Source organism: Ursus americanus, chromosome 20 (genome assembly GCF_024610735.1).
Source record: "Ursus americanus isolate L20-20 chromosome 20, mUrsAme1.1.p, whole genome shotgun sequence".
In the NCBI taxonomy this organism is placed as follows: Eukaryota; Metazoa; Chordata; class Mammalia; order Carnivora; family Ursidae; genus Ursus; species Ursus americanus.
The window spans coordinates 38,406,834-38,421,080 of record NC_142146.1 but is presented as its reverse complement, the minus strand read 5'-3'; the positions used below and the strand labels follow the sequence as shown (position 1 = coordinate 38,421,080).

General features: G+C 34.0%; 1 protein-coding gene across 4 annotated transcripts in view; it reads left to right on the top strand.

Annotated features, from left to right (window-relative positions):
- ATR (ATR checkpoint kinase) overlaps positions 1-14,247 on the top strand; it is a 103,644-nt gene that overhangs the window by 14,803 nt on the left and 74,594 nt on the right. For 3 of the 4 annotated variants that reach the window (XR_015727884.1, XR_015727885.1, XM_045791917.2), the window contains exons 3-15: positions 560-709; positions 2,538-3,415; positions 4,394-4,572; positions 5,020-5,211; positions 6,642-6,832; positions 7,334-7,486; positions 8,065-8,257; positions 8,489-8,751; positions 10,056-10,246; positions 10,333-10,433; positions 10,594-10,765; positions 11,805-11,975; positions 13,786-13,980. Coding sequence is in view for 2 of the 4 variants with exons in the window: in XM_045791917.2 (XP_045647873.2) it covers positions 560-709; positions 2,538-3,415; positions 4,394-4,572; positions 5,020-5,211; positions 6,642-6,832; positions 7,334-7,486; positions 8,065-8,257; positions 8,489-8,751; positions 10,056-10,246; positions 10,333-10,433; positions 10,594-10,765; positions 11,805-11,975; positions 13,786-13,980 (3,029 nt within the window). In the remaining 2 variants the exon portion in view is untranslated. Of the gene's footprint in view, positions 1-559; positions 710-2,537; positions 3,416-4,393; positions 4,589-5,019; positions 5,212-6,641; positions 6,833-7,333; positions 7,487-8,064; positions 8,258-8,488; positions 8,752-10,055; positions 10,247-10,332; positions 10,434-10,593; positions 10,766-11,804; positions 11,976-13,785; positions 13,981-14,247 lie in introns of those variants that run through there. The other variant, XM_045791918.2, reaches the window with a different exon arrangement.

Here is a 14,247-nt window from a genome sequence, read left to right as displayed (position 1 = left end):
ACTTACTTCCAAATTTGGCACAGATATTATTTACAATAATCATTTAGCCTTTCTTTTTCCAATCTATAAAATTACAAGTTGCTGAAAAATAACAAAGGACTACCTAATACTTGCAAGATATGTTTTGTTATGGTACTTTTCTTGTTTAGACCACTTGCCCTTCGCCTTTCTGACCAAATTCTCATCATCTAGGAATAAATTCATGCACAGCATCTTCACAGACACTTGTTTCCTCTATTGTGGATTAGTGCAATTAACATACTGTATTAAAATTATTAGTTTGTCTGATTCCCTCACCTAATCAGGTGAAGTTTTTTTCCCCATTCAGATTTTAGTACAGTGCCAGACATATTGTAGGCCCTTAATCTGTATTTGGTGAATGGGTGTATAATAGATGAATGTACATGATTATTAAACATATAAAATTAGAAAGGATTGTAGGGTTTAGTCCCATCAATTTATCATGAATAAATTCTGGTCACCAAAGTCTAGTTTTTTAACAAAAGGACTGCCATCTAATTTGTCATGACTCTTAAAAATGAATCTTTTATTATTTTAGTTGCTCTAGAACTTGTAAAGAAAACTGACTCTCAGCCAACCTCTGTGATGTTGCTTGATTTCATCCAACATATAATGAAGTCCTCCCCACTTATGTTTGTAAATGTGAATGGAAGCCAAGGGCAAAATGAGGCCAAAGGCAGTTGTATTGGTAAGTCCTGCTATTTGTGCATTCATTTGCAATTGGTTTTATGAAATCTACCCTCTTCTGCTCTTCTCAAATATAACATAGATTTTTATACATATTTTGGTAAATTTTGCTCTAAATTTAAGGGAGCAAAATGGTAGTGGTTAGTTTTGTTTTATGCATCTTTATTTTCTTTTGTTATGAAGTAGGTACCCAGGATGGAACAGAAATAGTCAAATTTGTTTATTTGCCATTGAACATTTGAGCAGTTTTCTTTCTTCTGTTTTTGATAATCTCTTCTAGATCAGGCATTAGCAATCTGTGGCCCACAAGCTAGCTGCCTGTTTTTGTAAACAAAGTTTTATTGGAAAATCAATGCTTTTACCTATTGTATTTCCTTATTATCTGTAACTACTAGAAAGGCATCATTGAGTAGTTGACATGGAGGCCATATGGCCCTCACACCTAAAATATTTCCTATCTAGCCCTTTAAAAACAATTTTGCTGACTCCTAGATGTTGAAGCTTTTTTCTAGGCTTTACCTTACTGTTCCTACTACTTTTGTCCCTTTATTAGCCTCCTTGTAAAGAGATGTAAAGCAAATATCTTTTTTGTTTCTGTACAATAGAGTATTTAAAATTTTTTTACTTGAATTTCTGTATTCAACTTTAATAGCATGTCCTCCAAAAAGTTTTTTTGACCAGAACTCCTGAGTGCCTGCCCTAGCACTGGCTTAGTTGCTCCTTCTTTATGCTCCGTTAGTACAGTGCTCTGCTTTTCTTCTATCACAGTGGTTGCTAAGCTGGATTATAAATACCTATTTGTCTGTATTCTTTGCCACACTTTTTTATTTTATTTTATTTTAAAATTTTTTATTCATTTGAGAGAGAGAGAGAGAGCACTAGCAGGGGAGAGGGTCAAAGGGAGAGGGAGAAGCAGACTCCTCACTGAGCAGGGAGCCCCATCCGGGGCTTGATCCAGGACCCTGGGATCATGACCTGAGCCAAAGGCAGACGCCTAACTGACTGAACAACCCAGGCGCCCCTTTGACACACTTTTTTAAACAACAGATCACAACCTGTTAGTAGGTTATGAAAATAAAATATAATAGACTAGAAAATATCATAATACGTTGCATGTAATAAATACATTCTCATGAAACTTTTGTTTCATATTTAAATAAAATAAATATGCATATGTAGACTGGGTCATGATATAAAATGTATCTCTTAAGTTTGAGAAACTATATTACAAGATTCATGAGGACTGTTTTTGTGCACTTGGGACAGAGTTGGCATTCAATAACTATTTGTTGAAGGAATGATAATAGTAACCATTTGCTGAACTTAAAGCACTATGCTGAGAATTTCACATATATCATCATACTTGATCCTCATGGTAAGCCTCATTATTCCCTTCTTATAGATAAAGTTACCAAGGTTCAGAGAAATGAAAAGTTCACACAACTCGTAAGTGGAAAGCTAGGACTTTGTCCAACTCCAAAATTGGTACTAAATTATCATATTTCCATTGTGTAGGGAATGTTCTAGACTGTTTTGTTAGTGTTATACTTTAAAAATGAATCAGGACGCCTGGGTGGCTCAGTCAGTTAAGCATCTGCATTCAGCTCAGGTCATGATCCCAGGGTCCTGTGATCGAGTACCGCATCAGGCTCCTTGCTCAGCGGGAGCCTGCTTCTCCCTCTGACCCTCCTCCTGCTTGTGCTCTCTCTCTCTCTCTGACAAATAAACAAATAAAATCTTAAAAAAATAAAAATGCATCATCAAGGATTTAGCAAAGTAATTAGCATTTCTGATGTACTTATTTAGTATCTTTTTTGTTTATTTCAAAGAATTCAGTAATTGGATCATAACAAGACTTCTGCGGATTGCAGCAACTCCATCCTGTCATATGTTACACAAGAAAATCTGTGAAGTTATCTGCTCATTGTTATTTCTTTTTAAAAGCAAGAGCCCTGCAATTTTCGGAGTACTGACAAAGGAATTACTACATCTTTTTGAAGATGTGATTTACCTCCACAGAAAAAATGCAGTGGGACACTTTGTGGAATGGCCAGTGGTAGTTAGCCGATTTTTAAGTCAATTAGATGAACATGTGGGATATTTACAACCAGCTCCTTTGCAATTCGTGAACATGCAAAATTTAGAATTTATTGAAGTCACTTTATTAACAGTTCTTATTCGTATTGTTGCAATTGTGTTTTTTAGAAGGCAAGAACTCTTTCTTTGGCAGATAGGTTGTGTTCTGCTAGAGTATGGTAGTCCAAAAATTAAATCCTTAGCAATTAGCCTTTTAACCGAACTCTTTGAGCTTGGAGGATTACCAGCACAACCAGCCAGCACTTTCTTCAGCTCATTTTTAGGATTATTAAAACATCTTGTAGAAATGGATGCTGACCAGTTGAAACTCTATGAAGAACCATTATCAAAGCTGATAAGAACACTGTTCCCCTTTGAAGCAGAAGCTTATAGAAATATTGAACCTGTCTATTTAAATATGCTGCTGGAAAAACTCTGTGTCATGTTTGAAGATGGTGTGCTTATGCGGCTTAAGTCTGATTTGCTAAAAGCAGCTTTGTGCCACTTACTGCAGTATTTCCTTAAATATGTGCCAGCTGGGTATGAATCTGCTCTACAAGTCAGGAAGGTTTATGTGAGAAACATTTGTAGAGTTCTTGTGGATGTGCTTGGATTTCAGGTAGATGCAGAGGTAAGTCATTTTTAAGGTTGCTTGATAAGTATGTATTTTGTTTATAATGTAAGTGCATGCATATATGTAAGATGTAATCATGAGAAAATAGACTAATTTAAACGTATATTCAGAACAAAATGATTTTTTTCACAATCCACTTTGGTTCCTTATTATGGACTTTTACTTTGATTTGAGAAGGATTTCACTAAGTTGGTAATGGACTGCCAATGGAGTAGAATGTTATAAAGTAGAATTTGTGAAGTGTAAGCATGTTTAGTGCGTTATTAATAAAAGGGGACGAGTTATCAACTTAATTGAAAAAACTTCAAGCACTCACCTAGATTTTATCTTTGACAGGTTATATTCAATCACATTTAGAAAACCTATGGGTATCTAGTACTAGTCTTGCCAAATTATGCCTTTTTTCTTATTCAGACTGTGAGAGACAGGCAGTACAATAAAATATACAGTAATTTGAGTAAGTATTTTACCTGTAAGTCTTGCTGGATTTGTAGTATGGAAGAGGTTAGTAATTCCCTTATAGAATTTTTCTTTGTAGCATTTTTTTAAATAAAGATTTTATTTATTTATTTGAGACAGAGAGACCAACTATAAGCAGGGGGAGGGGCAGAGGGAGCCCAATGCAGGGCTCGATCCCAGGACTGTAGGATCATGACCTGAGCCGATGGCAGATGCTTACCCAACTGAGCCACCCAGGTGCCCCACTTCGTAGCATTTTGACCGAGAGAAAAACAGATTAGAGAGAGAATTTGTCTTAAGACTTTTATGACTATAGAACCATAGTTCTAGATACAGAATCATATATGTGTCTATTTATAGATTGTGAAATTATATAGATTAATTTAGGTCTTTTACCTCATGAGACTCTGAAAATAGTTTACCCTAACAGAAAACTTATAACCTAATGAATTTTTACAGTCTTTGAATAACATATTTCCTAAGGCATAGTTTTTGAAATTATTTTTACTTTCTCAGTATTTGTTGGGCCCACTTTATGCAGCCTTAAAAATGGAAAGTATGGAAATCATTGAAGAGGTTCAATGCCAAATTCAACAGGAAAACCTCAGCAGTAATAGTGATGGGATATCAGCCAAAAGGCGTCGACTCAGCTCATCTCTAAACTCTTCCAAAAGACCACCAAAACAGACTGAGGAGTATGACCTTCATTCAGTTTGTATTTAGTCATTTAATAAAACTTTATTCACCTTTTAAAATCACTTTTAGTTAAGTGCTTTGGCTTAAATGAACAGCAGTTGTTCTTTTTAAAGGTAGTCAAAGGAATGCTTAAAATATTTTAATACTTATAGTCCATTCTGATGTGAAAGATAACATGACTACATATGGTTACTTAAAAGATTTTTTAAGTTTTTACTTGCCTGTCAAATTAACATCTTAATATCTAGAAAATCTCTGAAGTTATATATTCATCAGCAATTTAAAATATGTTAACAAATAAACTTAAACATGTTAACAAATAATGTGATCAAAAATTTCCCATATTTCAGTTAGCCCTGAAAGTTGTTTTAGTTGAACCAATTTTATATTAACCAAATTTATATTAAATATAAATACCTTTATATTATGGTTATAATGAATTACAGAATTAAACATGTGGATATGAACAAGAAGAGCATATTATGGAGTGCCCTGAAACAGAAAGCTGAGTCCCTTCAGATTTTCCTTGAATATGGTAGTCTAAAGAATCCTGTTATTGCAACTTTGGAAGGAATCACTATTGTCCTACAGCTGACTGCTCTGTGTACTGTTCATTGTTCTCATCAAAACATGGACTGGTAAAACAACTTGTATTTTTGGGGTGGGTTGTCTGTAATAAATTTGGATTTATTGCTTTAGGAGACTTCATTATTTGTTCAATTTGTGTGACCTTAGAGCACACTTTTCAGTGAAATGGAAAAGAAATTTGTTTTCTATTGAGCGCCTGCTCAATGCTAGGCACTGTATTAAGTACTATACATATATTATTTAATCTTCGTAACAGTTCTGTAAGTTAAATGCTGTTATACCTACTTTACAAATTAGAGATTGAGGCTTAGAGAAGTTGAGGCTTATTGGTTCATAAATTGGTCCTATATGCACAGGGCAAGGAGAGACTGAAGAAAGAGACCATTCCAGATTGGTAGGTGGTAGGTTTTATAAGGGAACTTACTTACAAGACTTGTCTCAGGCAGCTGTGAAAGACAAATCGATCCCTCGACTCACTTTCCAGAATCTTAGAAGTTTATATGGAGGACTTAATGGGGTTAAGTCATGTATTCAGTCCAGATGGTCTCAACAACACATTACTCTCAGGGCTGTGTCCTTGAAACAGCTCCCACTGTGGGACCAGTAGACAGAGTGTACATTCCAAGGACAAGGGAAGGGGTGAGGAGCCTCTGATGGCCTGGGTCCAGCTTGAGGGTCAACTGGTGGTCATCCTCTTCATTACTTCCTCTAACAAGACTGTTTTTGTCTGAAGCCTAAACGAACTTTCCTGGGCATACATGATTAGAAAGTAGCAGAGCACATTTTTAGATAACTCAAAAGCCAATGTTGTTTTAGTCAAACATTTAGTCAAAAGAACATTTCCCTTTGATAATAGGAGTAGGGATTTAGGACTTGTTAGAAGTATCTTTTCAGTTTGGTATTTTTAATATAGTTAATTATTCTATCAGAAAAAACAAGTGTGAATCTTCTCTGAAGATTTAATCTTATTTTTACTGTCAAGTTACAGACCAAAACTCTTTGTTAGTTTTTTACATGATCATTTGTTGTTATTTTCTGACTCTTAACTAGCCAATAAAAAGTTATGAAGAGGATTTTAAAGAAAAACTATATTAATTCAGACGGCATTATATTTGGAATTTGAGACAACTTGAAGAAATAGCTGATTAGGCTGCAATCTACTCTTCCTGTTTCTAAGAAAGGGTTTTTTAAGGCAGTTAATAATTATGCAGGGATATCTTGTGTCATTTTTAAGCCTGGTGATACCACATTTAATATCCTAGATTAATTTTAATTATCAAATCCTAAGAGTGACTTAGACTGACATAGAGTTTAAACTTAAAATAGTAATGGCATATTAATTAATTTGTATATTTACTTTGAATTGCTTTAAACTTATGTTAGTTTTATACTCACAATTTCTTTTGGCTTACGTCAATATTAGGTTGGACTATAACAAAATTCATTGTAATTCTGTGTCTTAAAAATGTTTCAACTGCAGCCATAATTTCAAGGACAGTCAACAGAAATATAAGAAGAAACCTTCAGTAGAGGTAACTTGGATGTCTTTGGATTTTTACACAAAAGTGCTTAAGAGCTGTAGGAGTTTGTTAGAATCTGTTCAGAAGCCCGACCTGGAGGCAATTATTGATAAAGTGGTGAAAATATATGATGCTCTGATTTATATTCACGGTGAGTATAAATAAACAGTAGAACAAAATAACTTTTAAAGATCATCAGTATAGAAATAGGCTCTCTCTTGCCTACAGCCTAAATGCACAAATATTTGGAATACCCAGCAGTTTTTTCTTGATTTTAGTTCTCATTCTATTTCAGTTCTATTTCAGTAATTCAGTAATTTCTAAGTTCCAAATTTGTGTAATATTTTGATTTATTATTCTTTTTCAGCCAATAGAAATGATTTATTATAAAACTATTAAATTTTTTTGAGAATTTCTGAAAAATGCTGTGATCCTTCTAAAAAATGCATGGATGCATATTTTTATAAAGTCACATTTCATTTCTTTGGGTTCACAGACCTCAGAACATCATCTCTGTATTAAGAACCTTTGTTTATTGAATGCTGTAATTCCACCTGATCTTTAGAACATTTATTTTTATTGAAAAAAAAGATACAGGTAAATATGATTAAGGAAAAAAATATAATTAATCACCTGTTGTGTGTTTCTGTAGTGAAAACTTCTTTTGAAGATCATATTCTGGAAGATTTATGTGGAATGCTCTCACTTCCATGGATTCATTCCCATTCTGATGATGGCTGTTTAAAGTTGACCACATTTGCCACTAATCTTTTAGCATTAAGCCAGAGGATTTCAGATAGCTACTGTAAGTGGTCACAAAATTCTTTGTGTGTGTTTTAACTCATCTCTGTGTGGGACTTCTAACACGTTGCTGTTTTTTTCAATAATTAAAAGAGGAAGTACGTTTTTAACAATTCAAAAAGGAGGTTAGACTTGTAAAAAGTAACAAATTGAACAGATTGTAGGATTGGCACATTCCCAGCTCTGTTCTGCCATATTGTTCTATAAAGATGCCATTCCAGTTTACATTCCTCTTAGCAGAATATGAGAGTTCCTATTGTCTCACATCTTCACTTTGTCAGACTTCAGAATGTTTGCTGTCAAAAAAAAAAAAGCATTGAGGTAACTAAAAGAAATTATTTTTTGCTATCTGATGGGTATGAGTTGCATTTCTCTGGTTATCTAGTAAGATTGTACATAGACCTTTTTCAGTGCACATGCTTTATTTTTGAAAAAGCTTTTAATTTAATATTACATGTATTTTAAATGTTACTTTACAACAAAGAATGAATACATACATAAAATGAATATGTATTTGTATACATAAATTTATAAGTAAAATTAACGCTTAGAAATCTTGTTTAATAGACTTAATTTTTTCAGCACCACAGGCACAGTCACGGTGTGTGTTTCTTCTAACTTTGTTTCCAAGAAGAATATTCCTTGAATGGAGAACAGCAATTTATAGCTGGGCCCTACAGAGCTCCCATGAAGTAATCCGAGCTAGTTGTGTTAATGGATTTTTTATCTTATTGCAGCAGCAGAATTCATGTAACAGAGTTCCCAAGATTCTTATGTATGTATTAATATTTTAATTTGAATATATAACTTGATTGGAAAAGTCATACTATATGAAAATTATGTATATTGCTGGGTATATAGAGCAAATGTTGATTTTAGTTTTAGAATTTAAATTTTCTTCTTCTAGGCTTTGTCTTACCATTATTTTTGCCCCAAATTAAGCAAGACTATTTAGACGACAAAATAAAGCGAGGTTTAGTTAGTACCTTTTCTTTTTTCTCCCCAGAGATAAAGTCAAAGATGATTCTGACACTGTCAAGAAAGAATTTGCCTCTATTCTTGGTCAGCTTGTCTGTACGCTTCATGGCATGTTTTATTTGACAAGTTCTTTAACAGAACCTTTCTCTGAGCATGGACATATTGACCTCTTCTGTAAAAGCCTTAAAGTCACTTCTCAACATGAATGTTCATCTTCTCAACTAAAAGCTTCTCTTTGCAAACCTTTCCTTTTCCTACTGAAAAAAAAATCACCTAGTCCAGTGAAACTTGGTGAGTGATTTGTTATGATTTATCTAATACTTTAAAACCTTTTTTTTTAAGATGAGAGAGAGAGAGAGCAAGCACGCACATGAGTGGGGGGAGGGGCAAAAGGGAAAGGGAGGAGGAGATTCCCTCCTGAGCAGGGAGCCAGACATGGGGCTCGATCCCAAGACCCTAGGGTCATGACCTGAGCCAAAGGCATTTAACCAACTGAGCCACCCAGGCGCCCTAGTTTAAAACCTTTTTAACCTCTCTTTTAAATCAGTGATAGAATTAGCTCGAAGCCTTAAAAAATTAGACCTGTTTGATTCAGTAGTCATATAATGATTACTTGTAAATGGGATATCTGGAATTAGACTGTGTCACAGAACTAACAAGGGAAGTAATTTTTGGATTTTTAAATGCTCATTTGATGACAGCCTATTTGGGGATACCTGGTGTTTGGTTCAGTATCATGAGGTTCAATATTTTATATCTTCTTTAGTAGTAGCAGGGACCTTCTTAATGTGTCCCTGCCACTACCTTGGACCTTCAGAACTTCAAATAATTAGATACTTTGCCCAACTGAAGACTGTATATAGGCTCTATCTTCTTAGCCACTTTTCCAATGGTAATGATATATGAGTATGTTGAGAGCATGAGATTTACACAAGTACTTGTAAGATCCATTTGTTTGGGTAATAAATCTCAACTTGTTCTCAAGTTTTCAAAATAATACATCACCAATAGGTAGTTTCTAGGACTCCCTAAATCTTGTAATGTGAGATTAATAGTACGGCTAACATTGCCCTTAGTTCACAGTTCTTTGGATTAGTGAAACGTGCTTTTTTTTTTTTTTTTTTTTTTAAAGAGGGTGGGGAGGGCCAGAGGGAGGGAGAGGATCTCAGTCAAGCTCCATAGTCAGCACAGAGCCCGATGCAGGGCTTGCTCTCACAACCCTGAGATCATGACCTGAGCCAAAATTGAGAGTCGGACACTTAACTTACTGAGCCACCCATGCACTCCAGATTAGTGAAGTGTGCTTTTAAGTCTCTCTTGGTAAAATATAATGATCTATAAAATCTAAGTGACTAGTCATTTTATAACTTAAAAAAATCTAGAATTTTAGATTAAAAGTATTTATAACTTTTATTAAGTATAAAGTAAATTTAAATTTGTAAATATGCAATTTAATCTTCTACAATTCTATGTGCTCTACTAATTTAAATATTGACATTCTAAGGCATGTTAGAAATCTTTGTATATTGTTTATTGGTATTTTTACTGTAAAACTTTGATGTGTTAATTAGGTATTATATGCTCTCACCCTTTAGCTTTCATAGATAATCTATATCATCTTTGTAAGCACCTTGATTTTAGAGAAGATGAAACAGATGTGAAAACAGTTCTTGGAACTTTATTAAATTTAATGGAAGATCCAGACAAGGATGTGAGAGTGGCTTTTAGTGGAAATATCAAGCACATATTGGAATCCTTGGACTCTGAAGATGGATTTATAAAAGAGGTTGATAGTTTTTATTTTTTAAACATTTGTATCTTCGTTAACCTGACTCTAAAAAATTCTTTAACTAGTTAATTTTATTATTCTAGCTTTTTGTCTTAAGAATGAAGGAAGCATATACACATGCTCAAATCTCAAGAAATAATGAGTTGAAGGATACCTTGATTCTTACAACAGGGGATATTGGAAGGTATATTTGGCAGAATTTGTATACTTCTTTTTTTGTTTGCTTTGTGTTACAAATGGTGGTGTGACAGATATGATATAGAAGGAAATGTGTTATCAACATGTACTTTTTATGGATTTCCATTTATATTTGAGACATTGATGATAACTTTTTTTAATTTTAGGGCAGCAAAAGGAGATTTGGTACCTTTTGCACTTTTGCATTTATTGCATTGTTTATTATCGAAGTCGGCATCTGTCTCTGGAGCAGCATATACAGAAATCAGAGCTTTGGTTGCAGCTAAGAGTGTTAAACTGCAAAACTTTTTCAGCCAGTATAAGAAACCCATCTGTCAGGTGAGAGTCAGGATTCGCCTTGACTATAGGAAATAGCAGTACTTTGCAAGAGTTTAAAAAAAAAAAAGTCATACATATTTTTTATTTGTCCTGCTTTAAAAGATATATATATATATATACACATACACACACACATATATTTTAAGATTTTATTTATTTATTTGAGAGAGAGAGAGCACGTGCACACATGAGCGGGAGAGGGACACAGGGAGCCTGATGTGGTGCTTGATCTCAGGACCCTGAGAATCATGCATGACCTGAGCTGTAGGCAGACACTTAACCGACTGAGCCACCCAGGTGTCCCTAAAGGATATTTTTTAAAATGATATATTCAGTTTATTTAATAAGAGAACCTAAATCTTACCAGTTTTATATTTTATGATCTTGGTGTGAAGATGTATATTATAAATGGAAGGGGGAAAATCATCTTATGATATATTGAATTATTATGCTCTATTGTGAATCTGTTAAGAAATGCTTTTTTAGCCTTTCTTTTAGGATAAACTTTTTTATCGCTTGATACTATGGGTAAGGCACTTTGTTTTATTTTTTATTTTTTTAAAGATTTTATTTATTTATTCAACAGGGATAGAGACAGCCAGCAAGAGAGGGAACACAAGCAGGGGGAATGGGAGAGGAAGAAGCAGGCTCATAGCGGAGGAGCCTGATGTGGGGCTCGATCCCACAAGGCCAGGATCACACCCTGAGCCAAAGGCAGACGCTCAACCGCTGTGCCACCCAGGCGCCCCAGGCACTTTGTTTTAAAAAAGATTAATTCAATTCATGGTTGAAAAGTTAGGATGTGTTAAAATACTGGATTTGCCGTGTTAGTGATGTAAATTTAAATTTCTTAACTAAACCTGGTTTCTGCTTTGTAAAAGGGAGATTATGACATAATCTACCTCATTAAGGTTGTTAAAGATTGAATGAGCTAATTCAGGTAATGTGTTTAAAGCACTGATAATGTCCTTTGTGTTAGCTTAGAGAGAATTTGTTAAATTTCCTTCCTTGTAAAAACTACCAAATTGTTTTGCTCTAGTTTTTAGTAGAATCCCTCCATTCCAGTCAGATGACAGCACTTCCTAGTACTCCATGCCAGAATGCTGAGATGCGGAAACAAGATGTGGCTCACCAGAGAGAAATGGCTTTAAATACCTTGTCTGAAATTGCCAATGTTTTTGACTTTCCTGATCTTAATCGTTTCCTTACTGTAAGTTGCAAGGTGTAGTTGACTTAATTGAGGTTTTCAATTGAATATTTTGCATTTATTCCATTCTAGTCTTATTTTAAGGAAAATCTGGCAAGTACAGATTGTGAATTTTCAAATTTACATGTTTTCTTTTGACTTTGATATGTTATAAAATTTAAATTCATGTTAATTTGAGTTATTGCTTTATATCGTTAGTTATCCTGAAAGGTTAATACTAATCGATTAATGCTGTCTAATTCAGTTGACTGAACCCTTATGTCTTTAGTGCTATGATTGGTTCCATTGGTAATGCACAGTCTAATACCATTTTTATCCCTAAGGAGTTAGAGTAATATGGTACAAAACTATTGGTATATATGATCTTCTGTGAATTCAGATTACAGAGTTTGTAGTATAGAGTGGTTTGGGAAGCCTTTGAAATGTCATTAGGATTGAGGTTTGAAAGATGGATGGTGTAGATTATCTTCTTACCTTTTCCCAAGGGCAAAGTTATCATTATCCTTAATAAATTATAATAGTGATTCACACTGTCAGAACTAATTCTCCCTATAATATTATATTTTAAAGAAACTTAAACTGCTTGTAAATTGGTCAAATCCTGGAAGGAAATGTGATAGTATACATTAAGGATCATAAAGATATTCTTACTTTTTCCTTCATAATTTCATTCTGGGAATCAAAAAGTGCAGGTGTTCATTGCAACATTTTCCAAGTAGCAAAACTAAACAAAACCCTGAAAAGAAACTACATGTCTAATATTTAGGTTATAAGTAATTATGGAATGACCCATTAATATAATAATTTTTAATATTTTTTAAACTATCTTAAAATGTTAAATCAGTCTTAAAATAGCTTCATTTCAATATTATATTGAAAGGTATAAAACAAGTAAGGTGTAAGCATCTCTGAGGGCAGGGACTGAGGCTTGCTTACTATTGCATCTCCAGTGCTGAGGATAGTGACTGACACGTAGTAGGTGTTTTTTAGATACATACTGAATGAACAAATGAAAGGCCGACCACTTTATGTTTGGAATTTTGTATATATTTAATGAATAAGATCTTAAAGGAAATAGACCAAAATCAAAACAGATTTTTTTGCCATGTTGGGATGGTGTGTTAAAATGGTTTTATTAATATTGAAGCATCAACTTTTAAATTTTTTTCAACTTTTTAATTAAAAAAAACCCTTAAAATATTCTATTTATGGTTACTCTTGCTTGTCTAAATCCAAGTTAGCCCAAATAATAAATCCAAATTGGAACGTCTGCCTAAGAGCATGAGTATTTTTTTTTTTTTTAAAGATTCTATTTATTCATTTGACAGAGAGAGAGACAGCCAGCGAGAGAGGGAACACAAGCAGGGGGAGTGGGAGAGGAAGAAGCAGGTCCTAGCAGAGGAGCCTGATGCGGGGCTGGATCCCAGAACGCCGGGATCACGCCCTGGGCCGAAGGCAGACGCTTAACGACTGAGCCACCCAGGTGCCCCGAGCATGAGTATATTTTAACACATACTCATGAAAGATTATCTTCTTTACTTAATGTATTAGCTTATACATTAGCTACAATGTGAACTCTGTGCTATCAGAGACCTTGGCCGTTATTTTGCTTCTATACCTGTAGTGCCTGAATTATAGTAAAGGCTCAGTAAATATCTGTTGAATGAATAAATGGTAAATCTGAATTTAAGTATGTCACATATGGACTCCAGATTTGTTTGGCATTTTAAAATATTTTTGCATATAACTTAATGTGAATATGTTATTACCTGGACAAATGTACTTTTTAGTAATTGTAGTGTTTTTTTTTCAGAGGACATTACAAGTTCTGCTACCTGACCTTGCCGCCAAAGCAAGCCCTGCAGCTTCTGCTCTCATTCGAACTTTAGGAAAACAATTAAATGTCAATCGTAGAGAGATTTTAATAAATAACTTCAAATATATTTTTTCTCATTTGGTCTGTTCCTGTTCCAAGGATGAATTAGAACGTGCCCTTCATTATCTGAAGGTAATTGAATGTTTGTGTATATTTTACTCTTGTTTAAATTAGCATTATAGGAAAGCTGTTGTAACATTCTTGTAGGAAGGAGGGTAGGTAATTTATAGTTTATTCTAGAGTAATATAAGTGCAAATAGTATCATGTAAATAAGATTTATTTGGAGCCTAGAGGAGCATATTAAATAGAACTATTCTTTTGTTATTTTCTTTGATCATTTCACCATAATGGCATATGATAATCATCCATTCATGGATCAGGTTCTCAACTCATTTCAT